This window comes from Aethalodelphis obliquidens, unplaced genomic scaffold (genome assembly GCF_003676395.1).
Source record: "Aethalodelphis obliquidens isolate GAN/ISIS:26980383/991018 unplaced genomic scaffold, ASM367639v1 scaffold13, whole genome shotgun sequence".
In the NCBI taxonomy this organism is placed as follows: Eukaryota; Metazoa; Chordata; class Mammalia; order Artiodactyla; family Delphinidae; genus Aethalodelphis; species Aethalodelphis obliquidens.
Genome location: NW_020837957.1, coordinates 29422022 through 29440422, shown reverse-complemented (window position 1 = coordinate 29440422; position 18401 = coordinate 29422022). Strand labels below are relative to the sequence as shown.

Here is an 18401-nt window from a genome sequence, read left to right as displayed (position 1 = left end):
TATTGTCAGTGACAGAGCCTCAGCCCCCAGTGTGGCTCACAGCTGTACCAAAGGAGAGAGCCTTGGGCCACACTCCCAGCAGCTGCATCTCCTGGTAACAAAAGCCCTGGAGCGTTCCTGTGTACTGTCAAAGCGAGTCTGCAGTGAAAGCTCCTCAAGCAGGCTGCCGGCTAGAGGCACCTCCTGTGAGTATTCCAAAACTTCCTATCTGCTTGACAGATCCCTCCGGTAGCCAGTCTGGCTGCTGCATCCCCTCTGGCTGCAGGCCTTCCACTGGTCCTGGTCCGTGAGGGCATCCAGGCCCCACCCCGCTCAGGAGGGGCAGCCAAGCTTGGCCTCCATCACTGACTGCCCTGCTTTTCTGTATTTCAGACACTGCTCAGGCTCAGTGCCGTGCTGAGGAAGCTGCTCGTTATCTTCCCCCACTTCTGCCTGGGCCGGGGCCTCATTGACCTGGCACTGAGCCAGGCTGTGACAGACGTCTATGCCCGGTTTGGTGGGTAGCAATCACATGGCCCTGGATCCTCCAAAGCCAGGAGGGCTGCAGTGGGAGTTCCTATGACAGACCTGCAGCCTGGGCTGGGGCCGGGGTCACCTGGTTGGTCTGGGATTTCCTGGACACTAGAAGGAATCGGAGTGCCTCCGTTTCCATGGCTAAGGAGACTAGGAGGGGTCAAGGGCAGTTCCTACTCTTCCCTACTCTCACTTGAGGAGCCGGTATGAGACCTGGGTTTGGCTCTGACTTAATCCCTTGCATAAGGCCTAGTCTAGCTGAGCCTAGTGTTGTAACTAGGTCTTTGGGGACAGCTGGGACAGTTAAGTGGACTTAATTCCTGTCGATTTCTGGTGGCCTCCATCCCCAGGTGAGGAGCACTCTTCAAATCTGTTCCAGTGGGACCTGATTGGGAAGAACCTGGTTGCCATGGCAGTAGAAGGGTTGGTGTACTTCCTCCTGACCCTCCTCATCCAGTACCAATTCTTCTTCAGCCTATGGTACGCTTGCGCCGCTGCCCTGAGGGTGCCAAGGCCAGCTCCTTGTGCCTGTCAGTCAGGAAACTTGATTTCAGATCCAAGTGGTCATCTCTTTCCTCATGAGCCCCACTCCATAAAGTTTTTTATGCTCTCGAAGCCTGGTTTGTTCTGAATAATACAAAGAGAGGTACATTAAAATAGGCACATTAGGATTTGTGCGTATTTAAAGTTTAAAAGTTTAAACTTTAAAGTGTTTAAAATACAATGCTATTAATTTCAATCGCTAATATTTAATCCCATTCATTTAAGAAACAGATAGTCATATTAAATTGGATCATAGCATTGCAAATGATAATGATTCATTGGTATCCAAAGTACTAGGAAATAGATTTATGCATTCATGAGAAAATAGACAAAGCGGGCCCCTATGCTAGTTAGAGATTTGAGAATGGGGACAGGGCAGGGAAGGAAGGGAGTAATATGCAGGTGACATTCGGGGTGAAGGCAGCCAGGTGCAGTGTGGAGCGGGTGGGGCAGTGATTGTGCCCCCCTGGCTGGGGAAGAAGGGGGTTCCTGCCAGCCCTGACCCACCCCAGCTGTGCCGTTCTTCCCATGCTCTTGCCTGAGGCCCTGCATCATTCCGAAGTGGGTGCTCAACCTTCCAGAAGGCAGCCCCCTCTGCCACCCAGGCTGACGTTTACTGGGCTCAGCCCAGAGGCCCAGATTGCAAATCGTGGGGCACTCAGAAGAAGCTTTCCCCGACAGTGTTTGTCTCTTGTTCTCTCATCCTCTCATGCTGAATGTGCTCACGTGTAAATAAAGATTCGGAGGACTCGTCTTGAGGTTTTGATCCACAGGGAATTGAATTGTTGGAAAGAGACTGAATGAGATAATGGGTGTCAACACACTTAGAATAAAACAACATGGCCGGTACGTGGTTCTAGTGTGGGAAAGACAGTGTGAGGAGTCGCTGTCCACGGAAGCCTCAGCCCTTACAGGACCCCTGCAGCTTTGGCCACATCTTAGGGGGCCTGGGGCAGGAGAGGGGGAGGAGTTATTTACTGAAACAGACTCCTTAGCTTCAGACTCTGGTGTCAGCACCATTGAGCGTGTCCTGCCGCATTAGGCCGGAAAGAAGACCAGAGAAGTATTCCACAGTCTCTGGCTTCAAGAAGACAGCCATGGCCATACTGAGAAGCAACCAGGAAAAGAGAGGAAGGAGAGGGAGGAAGAAGAGGTGCTCTTGGTAGAGGACACGCCTGCCTGTGGGGAGTTCAGGATGTCCGTGAAAGGAGAGGGGGAGGGGGATGAGAGATGGGCCTGGAGAGGAGAGCAGAGCCAGGGGGTGAAATGCCCCCCACCTTGGTGAGGCTGAGGGCAGCAGAAAGCTGTCGGGGTGTTTTGCTCAGGGGAATGACATGATCTGCCGGGGTTAGAAGGGGAGAGACCAGACAGGAGACCGCTTTGGCACCCAGGCGTGAGACAGTGGTAACCTGAAAAGGAATGGGGTCATTAGGAGATGGAATAAAAGAAGTTGATTGGGTAAATAGTAGGAAGTCTGTTAGACAGTACTTAGTAATGAACTGGATATGGCCAGGGAGGAAGGAAGGAAAGCGTGGAGGTCAGGGTGTTCAGGGAGGGTTTCAGAGAAGACGCTGTGCTTTTAAGGACGAGGAGGATTCTGCTCCACAGGGCAGGAGAACGAGAACACTGAGCCCCTGGCGGTGCCTGCGGGGGCTCGAGCTGGGAAAGGCTAGCATGGGCTGGGGACCATGGGTAGATCGAACGGTTGGCGGAGGAGTTAGTCCAAGAGATAAATGGGAGAGCGGGTGGGAAGGGTAGGTGGAGCCTGACTGCAGGGCTCTGGGATTTCAGCTGAGGAGTTAGGGCTTTAACGTACACCTGATGGAGAACTATGGTTGGGGGCACGAGATAACCTGATGGACTAAAAGAAGTGGGAGGCTTGGGCACTAGTAACTATCATTTGCTGAGTGCTTGCCATAGATGAAGGGTTTTTTCATGATAACAGCTCTCAGGTTAGGAGTCTTGACTCTGTGCCAGACACTGTGCCAAGTGCGTCTCCACCACAGTCCCATGAGGCACATGCTCTTACCAGCCCCTCCCTGTCTTATGGTTGAGGGAGGTGAGGTTTGGAGAGGTTCTGTGACATGCCCAGAGTCATGCCCAGACATGCCCAGAAGGCCAGCACTGGAGCCCAGGGCAGACTCTGGACTCGAGCACTTGCCCTCTCTGCCTAATGCCTAACGCCTCTCCTGTGGGGAGTCCTTTTGAGAGTTCAAGCCTGCGGGGATGGAAGGCCAGGCTGAGGCAGAAGCCAGGGAGTGGGAAGAATGTCAGAGGAAAAGAACAGTGTCAAGGATGCTGTACACCAGCTCACTGTCATCTTTTCTTCATCTAGGACTGCCGAGCCTGCTAAGGAGCCTATCATAGATGAAGATGATGATGTGGCTGAAGAAAGACAAAGAATTATTAGTGGAGGAAATAAAACTGATATCTTGAGGCTAAATGAACTAACCAAGGTAAGGGAATAGTTGCCGGCGCGTTAGTTTGGAGGTGCCGGTTGGACCAGAGGTGGCGGCACGTTGTAGTTTGCCTTCTGTAGAATAAGCAATACGCTTATCCAGGCAATTCCTTTCCCTAATTTTATGTGAGGTTATAAAACCTCTGTGTTATAACTTGTCTTCCAAGAACACTCAATGCACTTGCCCTAGTATTCATCTTGGGCACGGACACAGGGCCTCAGTGACAGCCACTGCAACTGAGCCCCGCTAATCTTTCTCCGTTCCATTTCCACACAGGGGGTCAGCTTCGAGACTCAGTGCTCACAGCACCTCTCTGCACATTCGTGTCAAAATGTAACCTTCGCCTAAACCATCCTTTGCCCTCTTACCCTCCCTACTTAACCCTCTCTCAGTCCTCAGTTCACTTTCTCTGGACCTTACAGATTTATTCAGGCAGCTCCAGCCCAGCGGTGGACAGGCTGTGTGTGGGAGTCCGCCCCGGAGAGGTGGGTACTCTGCAGGCCACATGTGAAAGGGCCTCAGAAAATCAGCTCCTATGCATGTCTCTGGTCTCCTCTCAAGCAGAGCTGGCCAGCAGACGTAAAACGTGTGCCACCATAGGTCAGGTCATTCTGATTTTCTAGTAGCCACAGGAAAAAAGTAAAAGCAGGTGAAATTAATCTTAATCATTAATTTTATACAATATATCTGAAATAGTATCACTTCAACATGTAATTCGTATAAAACATTATGAGATATTTTACATTCTTTTTTGTTATTGTTCTAAGTCTTCAAAATCTAGTGTGTGTTTACCTTATAGCTTATAGCACACGTAGATCATTTCAAGTGCTCAGTAACCACTGTCAAGGAGGAAAAATTCTCCTTCCTGCTACCCTCTTAGGTTCTGGGGCTGGAGCTCTGTCAGCTGGCCTGACCAAAGACCGGTTAACAGGAGAAAAACAAAGAGAAGTTTGTTACCATGTGTACCGTACATACACAGGGGAGAGGACTACCCCAAAGGGGTGGTTAGAACTTGGGCTTATATAGCATCTTAGCAAAGGAACAATACATTTTTAGGGAAGTTGCAAGACAAAGGAAAGGAACTTATAGTTTCTAGGGTGGCAAATTGTAGGAAGGCAAGTATATGGGTAACTAATAGTAGATTAAAGGCTAGTTAGTAAAGTTTGTTATATAGATTCCTCTGGTTTCATCTCCAAGCTGGTAAGAGTCTAAAGTTGTCTCCAGTGATTAATTTTTGTCCATCTTGGTAGAGAGGCAAGGGAAACACCTTGTAAATTTATGTCCTGCTTTGAAGCAAATAGGGGGGAGGGCAGAGAGCTTTTCTTATATTTGCTTCTTCTCATTTGCCTTTGGCTCAAAAGCATCCTTATGCCAAAGTGACACATTCTGCTGCCTTATACCGTACATGGCTAGTGACCTCCACAAAGGCAGCACAGGCCTAAAATGCCTCCCCCCACCCCACACACTTGCCCCAGGGCCTGACACTCCAGACCTTCCTGGGCTCTAGGGCGAGGCCAGTTCTGTGTGTTCTCCCTCAGTGCTTTGGCCTCCTGGGAGTGAATGGAGCTGGCAAAACAACCACATTCAAGATGCTCACTGGGGACAGCACAGTGACGTCAGGTGATGCCACTGTCGCAGGCAAGAGGTGAGTGTCCTGCTCATCCTGTCTCGGGGTGTCTCTCCCAGGTCCTAAGCCATGTCCTTGTCCCACCATAGGAAGGGTAAGCATTGACCCTGTATCTGAGGGTGACTCTGAGAGTCTGAAAGATATATGCAGAAGGGTGGACCTCCCAGAGGACATGGTCCAAAAAGTCTAGGACATAGACTCTCTGGAAAATTTAATTGAATTGTGATTGTTAAGAGATTCCTCTGTTAGCGTGAATTCTAGGAAAGCTCTGAGAAGTACCAAATCAGTGGTTCTTAGTCTTTTGTGGTTCATAAACATCTCACCCTTTGATCATCTGATGAACACACGCACCTTCTTCCTATAAAAATACACCAGTGTTTCCCATTACCTCTCTTCCTACGTTCTTTGCATTTTGGGGAATTTACTGAGCCCTGAAGCACATTTATGACCCTACAGGAACTCCTGGACCCCAGGTTAAGAACCTCTGTGATGACACATCCTTTCTCTGGGTTGGGTTTCTAGATGGGGGATGGTTTGGGGCCCTCAGAGGCCTTATTCTGCATTGGCTATTTCTGTGTCAACACTTGACTTTGCAGGCCAGGGTTCCTCTATAAAGGGAAAACTGGCATGTGCCCTTGGATTCTGGGAGGGTGCCTGCTGCTCTCTGAAATAAAGAGGATGGAAACAGACTGGTCATCCACAGGACAGTACAGAGAACATGAGCCTGCATTTGTCTGCCTCTTTCCAGGCTACCCTTTGAACAGCAGAGCTCACACACATTAGATGTGCCCAGAGAAACTCTCTGCCCTGGTTGATGGGTGGAGTTAGGCACTGCTGATATCTAACCAACTTCTGCTTGACTAGGGAAAGCCATCCTCAATATGGCCCAATGCTCCCTGGGTAGGGAGAGTCCTAAGCATTCTTCACTGGCTCAAATAGGATGAATTTGATTCCCCAGCCATCCCTGTTGGGTCTAGAGCAAAGGGAATGGCAGAGGTGGAGCCATGGCTGGGTCTATCTCATCTTCAGATCTAGCTTAGCCAAGCAAATGACTTCATGATGGTAACAAAGGGGAAAGGGCAGGGAGTGGAGGTGGGGGCACAATAGGTTTTAACATGAGACATCGAGTTATAGTCCGAGTGAGACACAGATGCCCAGAAGGTAAAACCAAGACAGAAGAAGCTAGAAAGAACGTATAGGTTTAAGACACAGGATTCAGGTTCTTCAGTGGAGTAGTTCCTATGAATTTGGTGAAGTACACTCCTTGCTTCTCTGGGTGGTTTTAATTGGCCCAGCCATACCTAAGTAGTTTTTGTCATAGTGGGGAACTACATGGCCTCTCTCTGTCCCATCCTGTTGCATACTGTTGCATCCATCCTTTATTCACAGACCCTAAGCTATAAGAGAAGGGGGAAAGAAATTAGATCAGTCTATGGACAGTTTATTTTTTCATCAAGGCAATATATATTCTAGCGGGAGAGAATATATTGGTCAAAGGGAGTTGATAGACTCAGTTCGTTTCATTTCTTCTTCTCTTCTGCCAGCCTCTTGCTCTAGGTGGTGATCTGATTGGTTCCTCTTTCACTGACTGTATCTCTGCCACTAAACACAAATGGAGAAATTTACTTCCATCGGAAAGCACACGTCTTCTCTAGCGACTTTCCAAATGTTTGAAAGAGATCAAAAACCGCTAGTCATTTTCTTAAATTTGATCTTCCCTTTGTTTTTAAGAGGTGAACCAATCCAAAAGCATAGCTGTCTCTGGGTAGCAGGTATTCAGTTTATCCTAGACAGGGAAACGGGAGAATCTGACTGGATTCAAAGCTCAGAACTCCTGGAGTTTATCAGTTTCTAACCAAACCGCCCCTGCTCTGATTGCTAAATGTCATGCACATTTCTAAAGCAAAATGGGAGAAGAGAAGAGGCAGCTTTCTTATCTTATTGGCAGAAACTCCTCCAGCCCTAGATCTCTGGTCACCCACTTTGCGAAGGAAACCTGCTAACTGCTTTTTCTTCTTGCAGTATTTTAACCAATATTTCTGACGTCCATCAAAGTATGGGCTACTGTCCTCAGTTTGATGCAATCGATGACCAGCTTACAGGGCGAGAACATCTTTACCTTTATGCCCGGCTTCGAGGTGTACCAGCAGAGAACATCAAGAGGGTAAATAAACATGGTTTGTTATGGCTACTCGGGGACCTGTTTTATGAGAATGCATTTATTTAGAGATGGGAAAGCTGGAGCACGCTATCCATTTATTCATTCAGCAAATGCTCGACTGAGTGTCTGCTACGTGTCAAGTACTGTTCTGGAAAACAAGGGTATAGCAGTGAACAAAATAGATAAAAAAAAGTCCTGCCCTAATACCTAACAAAACGATATACACATTTACCCTTTGATCCGGTACAAAATGCACATGCACGAGGTTATTCACTGCATTTTACTCATAAAATGTGGGAAATTAGCTAAATGTTCAGACATAGGAAATTGGCCGAATAATTTGTGATAAATACATACAGTAAGGTCTTATGCAGCTGTAAAAAGGAAGAGAGCAAAGAAAATCTCTGAACTGATACGGAGTTCTTTCTAGGAGATATAGTCAAGTGAAAAAAGCAAAGTGCAAAAGAGCACATGTAGAATGCTAATTTTTAGTGTAAGAAAGTAGGAAAAATAAGAAAGCGTAAATATGTCTGCTTACCTTTACAAATAGAAATATAGGAAGGATAAACTGGAAAACAATAAATGTAGTGGTCAGCAAGAGAGAAATGGGAGAGAATAACACTTCTCTCAGGGTATTTTTTTTGTATAGTTTAAACTTTTAGAAGCATGTTAATGTTCTACATATTCAAAAAAATAAAACTAAATCAGTAAGAATGAAAAAGAGGTAAAAATGAAAACAAAAAGAAAATCCTAACACTGAAAGCAAGCTAAAATAAATTAATCCAATTTTATTTCAAATGAATGTAATAATCATACAGGAGGGGAGGAAAAGAACTAATACAAATAACTGATGATACAATATTTGACAGTATATCCTCAGTCTTGGGCAGTTAGAGCAGAAAGAAAGAGCTACAAGCAAATTATGAGCTCTTTTTAGTTGATTTGTTTCTTTAGTGGCATGGGCAAAGCAATTCTGAAACAATTTTACATGGTTTGTAGGACTAAGTAAATGAATAAATGTGTTTATGTTGTTTGGAGCCAGAGTTCTCAGTGTGGAAGAAGAGACATACAAATATGAAAAGGGGGAAAGTAAGAAAGAATCCTGTAAGGATGGATTGGAATTGGAGCTATTACTGTGAACTCATGAAATAGTTGTGTGCTTATGTTTGTGCATGCATGCCGTGTGAGCTCATGTATATTGTACATATGTGTACATAGGTATGTGCATGTGTGTGTATGTTTGTGTGTGCATATATCTGTCCTCTGAAAAGGCCAAGAAGCAAAAATACCCCAGTAAAAATGAGTATATCTAAGTGTCCAGATTTTGATCTCTAATACCATTCCCCACTAAAAGGAATTATGACTCTTCAGACAACTGACAAATTCCAGGGCTGAGACACCATAGGTAAAATGAGCCTGGAACATCTTATTAAGTCAGAAAGTAAAGAGTGCTTTAAAAAAAAAATGATAGAGGCATGTCATAAGTGCACAGGAGCCATCTTGAAGGGGCTCCCAATGGCCAAATGTGGGACTATTTAAGCATCAACATAATTAAATACCATGACAATTATAAAACATTGGAGGAAAAGTAGGGATTTATAACTCCATATTGTTAAGTAGATAAGTAAATAATCAGGAGAGAAGGGATGGTTCTTGCCTACAGTCAGATGCTGAGAGCCAGCTAGTTAGCGTGCAGGAAGTTGCAGAGCTCAAAACTCATTCTGCAAGGATCAGAGTAAAGACTGGGTGTGACAAGATTTGTGGTTGCTGAGTCTAGGGGAAATTTTTTATGAAAAGCAAGATATTTTTATGGCTTAAAAGTGTCTCCCACAGATTGCTTATTGGTTGTGAGGGGGAAGCCTGATAATCTTACAGTGGAGAAATTAGACAACACTTTAACTGGGTACTCAAAACCACCATCACCACTGAGGCTCAGATGGACATCCCATACCCCTAGATGTGATACCCTGAGAAGGACACAACTTCACCTACAGAATATTCTGATTGGGATGCATAACCTGAACCTTACCATGAGAAAACATTTGACAAGATCTAGACAAACATTCTATTTAAATATATATATATATATATATATATATATATATATATATATGTATATATGGGTTGTATTCTTAAAAATTATCAAAGTCATAAAAGACAAGGAATGGCAGAGAAAGCCTATGGAGATGTTCCTGATCACAGGAGGCTAAGTAGACACAGTGACTGAATAATGTACACTACACTGAAGCCTGTTCTGGAGAGAAAATAGTGCTGGAAAGGACATTACTGAGTGAATTGGAAAAATCAGACTGTGAAGGGTAATAATCTAGATAAAAGTATCATGACAGGGCTTCCCTGGTGGCGCAGTGGTTGAGAGTCCGCCTGCCAATGCAGGGGACGCGGGTTCGTGCCCTGGTCCGGGAAGATCCCACATGCCGTGGAGCGGCTGGGCCCGTGAGCCATGGCCACTGAGCCTGCGCAGTGAGGGGCCCGCGTACCACAAAAAAAAAAAAAAAAAAAAGTATCATGACAATATTAAATTTACTGACAATCATAACTGTACTGTGGTTATGTAAGAGGATGTCCCTATACTTAGGAAATAGACACTGAAGTATTTAGGAATGAAGGGCCAAGTATAACTGACCCTCAGATGAGTCTGAAAACATTGTGTGTGTGTGTAAGAGAAGGAGAGAGAAAAATAGACTAAGAGTCTATGAGTGTTCTTTGCACTATTCTTATTCTTACACGATTCTGTCAGTTGGGGACTATTCCAAATAAAAAGTAAAAAATGGAGCTTATATTCTAGTGGGAGGGACAGACACTAAAAAGATAAACAAGTAAAATATACAATACATTTGAGAGTAAAAAGTCCTTAGGGGAAAAATAAAGCAGGGAAGAATTGTGGGGTATGCACTTTTAGGTAGGGTGGCCCAGGGACAGCTTCACAGAGGAAGCGACTTCTGGGTGAAGACCTGAGTGAACCATGTGGATATCTGGGGGAGAACATTCCAGGTAGAGGCGCAGAAGGCAGAGGCATGGTGGGCCTGTCTCCGAGAGACCTCCCTAGCTCTCCTTCCGTGCACATGCACGTGCACACACGCACACACACAGTATTCTCTGTCGTAGTTTACTGTTGAGTTCCCTCAAAGCGCTGTTACAATCTGTCATTATTCTGTGTATTTTGGTTGTCTGTCACCACCCCCTGCCATCTGTGAGTACAGCAGCAATGGCCATGTTCACCATTATTCTTTAGCACCTTCTATGCCTGGTTCATAGAAGGTGCTCAATAAGTATATAATAGATGCACACACAAGACTTCAAGTGTGACTGTGATGAGGGGTGGTATCAACAGGTCTGGGACCCACCATCTTCTTAAACAGACCCTAGGACTCTTCCTCTTCTACTCCTAGCCATAGTCCAGGACACTGAGTGAGAAGCATTGTCCGACTCTTTTAAAGCTGAAGGCCATTTCTCAGGAGGCTACACCCAACGGGTGTGGAGCAGACCAAACCACATGGAGATCTAAGGCCCACAGTGGAAAGGAGACATCTGGCCCTTGAAGGCCACAAGCCACCCCCTGAGCCAGCAGGTGGTCCTTTTTCAGCCTAGCTGGGTCTGTCATCCTGAAGGTGTGTGATCTGGGAGCCCAAGACTTTGAGTTGGTGGAGGTTTGGGGTGTTTGCTTGTTTGTTTATCCCAAATGGGATTTCTTTCTCTTCCCTAGGTGACAGACTGGAGTATTAAGAGCCTGGGCCTGTCTCTCTACGCAGACCGCCTGGCCGGCACCTACAGTGCAGGCAATAAGCGGAAACTCTCCACAGCCATTGCACTCATAGGCTGCCCACTGCTGGTGCTACTGGTGAGCACCACCGGGACCACCAAAGGGCTTGCAGGAGCTGAGTGCTGCATCCTGTTGTCGGGTCAGCAGATTTAGAAAACGCAGCGGGCTGTGTTTGTCTGGGTTTTTGCCTGTTCTGCTCGTTTTGAGTATATCAGCCCAGTGTTTGGTTCACAGCTCTTGGGGGGAGATAGAGTCATAACAAATTCTTACTGTGAGTTCCTGGGAAGCCTCTTGGGGGCTGCAGGCTCTAGCAGGGAAGTTCACCCCCTCTGCAGAATGTCAGGGACTGGTCAAAATTTTTACTGCCTGACAAGGCCTGTCTGGGGTCCTAACTGGACAGGCGCACTGGCCTGGAGCAACAGCCCATGTGGATCTCACCAAAGCTGGACCAGGCCTGAGGCCCCCATACCCATGTAGTCTGGGGTTTATGAAGGCATGGATCACAGGCCTTGGAGGGACCTTGAAAATCACCTGAGCTATCTTCCTGCCTCCTTGCAAACATATACAGAGGATTTTTTCCTTTTTTTAAGATAACTCTATCATTGCCTTAACCTTAACCCATTCACGGGCTGAGACGGGTCTAGAGGTGTGCATGATGTTTCTTCACGGTCCTGATTCACCTCCCGCCTTCCATGCCCTGTGCTGGCTTCCCTGGGTCTTGCCCCACGGGGGAGTGAATTTGTGTTTTGTCTGCCAGAGAGCAGAGCTGCTCAGAGGGAGTCAGCCAAGGAGGGTGCCGGAACCAGCCCCCTGTCCTCTCTGCCTCCCCACAGGATGAGCCCACCACAGGCATGGACCCCCAGGCACGCCGCATGCTGTGGAACACCATCATGAGCATCATCAGAGAAGGGAGAGCCGTGGTCCTCACTTCCCACAGGCAAGAGATTCCCAGGGACTGGGGTGGAGCGGGCGGGCAATGGAGTCCGGTCCTCCCAGCCCTCACCTGCTCTCCCCCGCCCCCAGCATGGAGGAGTGCGAGGCGCTGTGTACCCGGCTTGCCATCATGGCGAAGGGCACCTTTCAGTGTCTGGGCACCATTCAGCACCTCAAGTACAAGTAAGGATATGGTGGGGATTGCTTTTATTACCTTCTGGGGAGAAAGGGGCAGTCAACCAGGCCCTGTGCTCTCTACTAACATGTGGGGGAGTCCTGCTGCCCCCTCATCCCACGGGCAGCGGTGTCGGGGCCTCATTCTGCAGCAGTAGATGGAGAAAGCTGTTGTGCTGAATGTAACTCCTCTCTGTTGAGCTAACTGCCTATGGCTGAAGGCTCACCGAGTCTCCAGATGGGGATTCTGATCGGGGCAAATGCAGAGCCCAGTTGGGATGAGGGAGGGTCACTACCACTGCCTAATTATCCCACCACTTAGCCCAGCAGATCCAGAATCCATGACCCATTTAATAAGAGTCCACAACCTTGGTAGGAATGATTCAGAGACCAAACGGCCTGAGCAATCAGTGTTCCTTTCTGCCATGTCATATGCTTTTGAATTTGAGAAATGACCATGTATCATATGACAAACCAGCAATGCCAGTCATCTTCAGCAGGATTATCCCGTCCCTGTAAATTGTAGACTGCTGTAAATAATGTGTTATTAATAACAGTTTGTGCGCCAAAGCCGACAGTCACTTAAAATAAGGTTTTTTTAAGAATGTCATGCTCCTTTGCCTTCTGATACGCTTTATAAACTGTGAAGGGTGGACTATAGTTATCACTCATTGATCAGAGATAAATGAGAGCCCAGGACAGAAGAGTCACCATGCCCGTTGGTGAAAGGAAGAGAACCTAATGCACCTCATCTACACCAAGACGCTTCATCTCCATGTATCCAGGAGAGTGTCTTGCACGATACACGTCACGCTTCATACACATCATACAGATAAGTGGTTGAGAGGAAGGTCTAGCAGATGAGCTGCATTTGGGCACTTGACCCATGATACCTTGAGCAGCTACAGCTTGCACACTACACAGATATCTAGGGGGACTTCAGCATGTGAGGTCACCAGACCCACGTCAGCAACTTACAGTGGCCACCTGCTGGAGACACGATTGCTCCCTACTCCTTTCCCTCTCAGTCCTCAATATCCCCATGGGAGAGCACGTGAGAGGGAATGTTCCCATGTGGAGGATGGTCGATTTTCCGGGCCTGAAAGGTAAAGGCATTTTATTGTAAAGGGGAACAATCCTGGATCATGGAGAGAGCCCTGAAGTAAGTATACCCTGCTGTAAGTGTGAAGGGAAGCCAGCTCGCCATGCATTCACTCTGGTGGACCATTCTTTATCCACAGGTGGGTGACCTGGTGAGGGGAGGAGGGAAGCACCGATGGCCCTGGCCCTGGCAGCTCCATTTGTTCTGGAAGCTTCCCCAGGGAAGAGCTGCCTTCCCAAACTTTGCTCTCACCAGGCCAGTCTCTTAAAGGGCCGGGCAGTCTTTCCACCACCAAGTAAGCACTGGGCAGCCTGTGATCTCAGCACAGGTCTCAGACCAGCCTTGACTTCAGCAAGTATGTTAAAGGGCAAGGAGCAGGGAACACCCATGTCTCCAAGAGGTGGACACAGGAAGCTGTGACACAGGTCTGGAGACCCACTTCACCACACAAGGCATTTAGACCTCTAAAAACTAGTATCAAACCACTTCTCCAGGAACCATCATGGCCCTTTTAATCCTAGTTTTAAACATGTACACTAGGTCTATAGTACATGCCTTTAATCCCCAATATTTTTGATGAGTCTAGTCCTCATTTCAGGATTTCCTTAGACCCAACTGCTAACAGGCCTGTACCACACTGCCATGTGCTTCCCTCAGGTTTGGAGATGGCTACATCGTCACAATGAAAATCAAATCCCCGAAGGACGACTTGCTTCCCGACCTGGGTCCTGTGGAGCAGTTCTTCCAGGGGAACTTCCCAGGCAGCGTGCAGAGGGAGAGGCACTACAACATGCTGCAGTTCCAGGTCTCCTCCTCCTCCCTGGCCAGGATCTTCCGGCTGCTCGTCTCCCACAAGGACAGCCTGCTCATCGAGGAGTACTCAGTCACACAGACCACGCTGGACCAGGCAAGGCCGAGAGGGAGCCACGTGCAGAGCGGGGCCGGGCAAAGGCTGGGCTAGAATCCACACGAGAACGAGGCAGGACATGCCCAAGTGCCAACACTCTAGTCCCTCTGTCCATTAGGGCAAAACTTGGAATATCAGAAATTGTCTTCTAACAACATTTCAGCCATCAGCAGACTTCACGGACCTTTTCACAGCATCCTTCCCAACAACTCTAGGACATTATTTCCCCTTCCTGGTTTGTGGTGGTGGCCATTTTTTTCTTTTCAAATCAGCTTTACTAATGCTTAATTTAAATACAGTAGAAAGCACCCACTTGAAGTGTACAGTTCAGTGAGTTCTGATAAATGTGTGCCATGTGTCAGGTTTTTCAACGTGATCGCTTTTTATTGTGGTAAAAAATACATATAAATATATATATATATATATATATATATATCATAATTAACCTTTTTTTTTTTTTTTTTTTTGAGGTACGTGGGCCTCTCACTGTTGTGGCCTCTCCCGTTGCGGAGCACAGGCTCCGGACGCACAGGCCCAGCGGCCACGGCTCACGGGCCCAGCCGCTCCGCGGCATGTGGGATCTTCCCAGACTGGGGCACGAACCCGTGTCCCCTGCATCGGCAAGCGGACGCTCAACCACTGCACCACCAGGGAAGCCCATAATTAACCATTTTTAAGTGGCATTACACTTCAGTGGCATTAAGTATTGATAGGTTCACATTGTTGTGCAACCATCACCACCATCCATCTTTAGAAATTTTTCATCTTCCCAGACTGAAATTCTATATTCATCAAGCAATAACTCCCCGTAACCACTCCCCCAGCCACTGGTAACCACTGTTCTACTTTCTGTTGACTACTCCACGTACCTCATATAAGTGGAATCATATGATATTTGTCCTTTTGTGCCTAGCTTATTTCAGTTGACATAATGTCCTCAAGGTAAATCCACATGGTAGCATGTGTTAGAATATCCTTTCTTTTTAAAGTTGAATACTATTCAGTTGCATGGATATGCCACGTTTTGTTTATCCATTCATCCATATGGACATTTGTTTCTGGGTTTCATTGGGGTTTTTTTGGTTTTTAAATAAACACCCTTAAAGACTATTCAGTAAAGCAGTGGAAATAGGCAAGTCTCTGTTTACCCTTTGAGGAGCTTCTTATCAGCATAAGCAGGTGGAGGCAGGGACAGGCACACTGAAGAGAGGAGGAAAGTGGGGAGATCCGCTCCTGTTCTGCTGGCTTGGGATATTTTAGTTACTCCTTTAGAGTTTCAGGAGGACACCGGTAGCTGAGACTCTGTCTTGCCTTGTTGACCTTTTAATCCTCCTGTGGGCACTCCTTTGGCTTAGCTCACAATTCCAAGAAAAAGCCCTGTGCCCTGGGCAGGGCACAAGCTGCTCCAGCAGGGCTGTAGTTAACTGGGGAAAACAGAAAGCAAAGTGGGTGGCTGGGTGGAAGATGCCATTTTCTGGAAACATCTACCTACTCTTGCTCTTCCCCTGCCTCCAGGTGTTTGTGAACTTCGCTAAGCAGCAGACTGAAACTCATGACTTCCCTTTGCACCCTCGAGCTGCTGGAGCCAGTCGACAGGCCAAGGTACCCCTGCTACCCCTTCCCCGTCCCCTGCTTGAGGCAGATTCTTGGCTCAGGGACCCAACTGGTCCACTGGGCCTGAGGGGCCCCAAGGCCCAGATATGCCTCCTGCAGAGAGCCCCGCCCATACCAGACCCCCACCGCCGCCCTGCCTCTCCTCACCTGTCCTGTGCTGCAGGACTTTTCAATCAGTAGTTGTGTAGTTTCCTTTTATAATCAGGAAACCTTTGGGTGGTATGGGAGAGCATTTTTGAAAAGAACTTTCCCGCATAGTTTTGCTTACAGCAAAAAAGCACTTGGATTTTGGAAATAAGCAGGGAAGATAGGAGAGAATATTAAAACATTTCAGTTGTTGGGATACTTGAGATATATGTCTGATCGTATGTTTGAGTCTCAAAGGAAGGAAATTAACTGGCACTCATTTCAGTGGTGGACTCGTTTGGTTAGGGCAAGACTTATTGTCTGTTTTGTGAAGAGGGCTCTTTGTTCTTTATCAAAATATCAAGACGATGAAGGAAGAAACAACAGAAGGTATGCATCCTGGCCTGTGATAACTCGGGGTAGGTGCCTCCAGGTTCCTGCCCTGACACAGCGCCCCATGTAAGGAGCACATTCATCCTAGTTCCCCAGAAAGAGAACAAGAGAGATCTGGAGAAAGTTCTGGAGGAGATGCCAGGATCCAGGTGCCTTGGCCTAAGCCTGGGATGTTAAAGGGCCCAATTAACTCAGCCATCCTCTCCTGACTTACCTGGAGAGTAAATCAAATAAAAGCAAAGCATTTTTCCAATAAACAAAGAATGCAAAGCCTTATTTCCCATGAAGTTCTCATTCCTCCCACCAGTTTCTTGATTGCAAGAAAAACCAAGTGTAGGTAATGACTGAAACACTCCTTTCCAAGGCACGGCTTGGGATGAATTTTTCCCCTTTCTCTTGACCAGTGGAGACCTAATGGCTACTTAGCAAAGCTGACTTTGCCCAGAAATGCCTAAGTAAAGGCACCAGGGAAAGTGAGTTTCGCTGAGATTTTCCAGCCACTCTTTCTAATTTATAGATCTCGTAGTTGCTGTTTACACCAGGAGAAAATTATTCTTTGAAAGCCGCTTGCAGTTACAAATCCTTTTTATAACTCAATATATAATTAGGTAGCAAAAGTGTTTCCTAGAGCTACAAATGGTCTCTGCACCCCAACCTGGCATATGCCCTCTTAAAGGGCTAATACTAGGTCATCTCTGGGCCTGACAAGGGGCACTCACAGGCTATGATCTGCAGCATTTAATTCCAAACTTCCCCCCTTATTAGATTTGACCATTTTTCCGTTTTTTCTGTCACATTTTAGCATACAAATATTAGAAACCTACTGCAACACTTTTATTAAATTGGTATCTTTCTATAATAAATTTGTGATTCAAAACCTAACTCTTACTCTATGACATACCACCCTTATAAAGGTTCACAGAAATCCTCCTGCATAGCGTTGTACATAAATGTCATGAAACAAACAGTAATAATGTTTCTGTTTACATTATCCCACTTTAAAACAATTTTCCTCTGTAGGAAGTGGACAAAGGGAATTCTGCACCTCAAGGATGACCTCAATGGTGACTTCTGGGCTTTTGAGACAGTAAGAACATGATAACTTTCTTGGGCTAAAAAACACACCAAAAGGCACCATAGGAAGTCGTACGGAGGGCGTAGCTGACGTGCATGTCAGCATGTAGCGCGTGGGGCGGGGGTGGGGTAGGGGTGTGGGCATGAGTCTTTAAAACGTCTGGATCGTAGAATCAGAAGGACCTGCAGGATCATCGGCTCCAACCTTTACAGACAAGGAAACAAGCATAAACTGTAAGCTTGGGTGATCTGATAGACTTCAGTGCCCTCAGCTGAGCTTCCTTCAGAGATTGACTGACAGCTATTTGACTTGAAATCTAAAAGCCATCTCACCACCTCTCCAGAAAACTGAGATGAGAAGAGTCCATCTGATCTCCTTCTACACTGCTTGTGTTTCCGCTGCAGCTGGAAAGGAACTCTGGGCAGCTGGAAGTGCAGGAGCCTTTGCCATATGGTCGTTCAGTCAGGCCAGCCAGCATAAGTAATCTCTTGGCAGCAGAAACAAACATATGTGAGGCACACAGCGAATTCCAAATGGGGGCTCTTTTAGAAGGAAACCAGAACTGACTTGCTCACCTGGAACACCTGATGGTGAAACTGACCCAGCCAAATGAGTGCAAAACCCTTTTCATCGGGACCACAGAAGTGGAAAACTCGGTCCATCTTCCTACGGGCTGTGGCCTCCACACTGCTCTCATTTCAAGTTGGTCTGCTTTTTTCTGTGTGTGTTTTATTTTTAAGGAGAAAATAAAATGCAAACATACTTATCACAAACTATCCAAATTCACTGATCTCCCTGTGTGCACCATCTGGTATAGATTTAGACATTCTTTGTGCCTCTATGGCTTCCCATCATTGCGTGAGCTTCTGTGAGAATTATTACCACAGGAGTGCCTGTCACAGCAAGATTCTGCAATGCTGTGGTGGAAATGAATGGACTAGTCTTGATGTTCCATGTCAAGTCAGCTTCATATGGTTTGAAGACAATACCCAA

The 18401-nt window shown here is 46.8% G+C and overlaps 1 protein-coding gene across 1 annotated transcript in view; it reads left to right on the top strand.

Annotated features, from left to right (window-relative positions):
• The window catches only part of ABCA4 (ATP binding cassette subfamily A member 4), a 125345-nt gene extending 107222 nt beyond the window's left edge, over positions 1-18123 (top strand). Inside the window, exons 36-47 of the mRNA XM_027113942.1 lie at positions 373-496; positions 864-993; positions 3392-3512; positions 3938-4000; positions 5054-5160; positions 7165-7306; positions 11028-11162; positions 11918-12021; positions 12108-12200; positions 13951-14200; positions 15716-15802; positions 17354-18123. Coding sequence (XP_026969743.1) covers positions 373-496; positions 864-993; positions 3392-3512; positions 3938-4000; positions 5054-5160; positions 7165-7306; positions 11028-11162; positions 11918-12021; positions 12108-12200; positions 13951-14200; positions 15716-15802; positions 17354-17389 — 1392 coding nt within the window. The 3' untranslated portion in view covers positions 17390-18123. The remainder of the gene's footprint in view (positions 1-372; positions 497-863; positions 994-3391; positions 3513-3937; positions 4001-5053; positions 5161-7164; positions 7307-11027; positions 11163-11917; positions 12022-12107; positions 12201-13950; positions 14201-15715; positions 15803-17353) is intronic.
• The last annotated feature ends 278 nt before the right edge of the window (positions 18124-18401 follow it).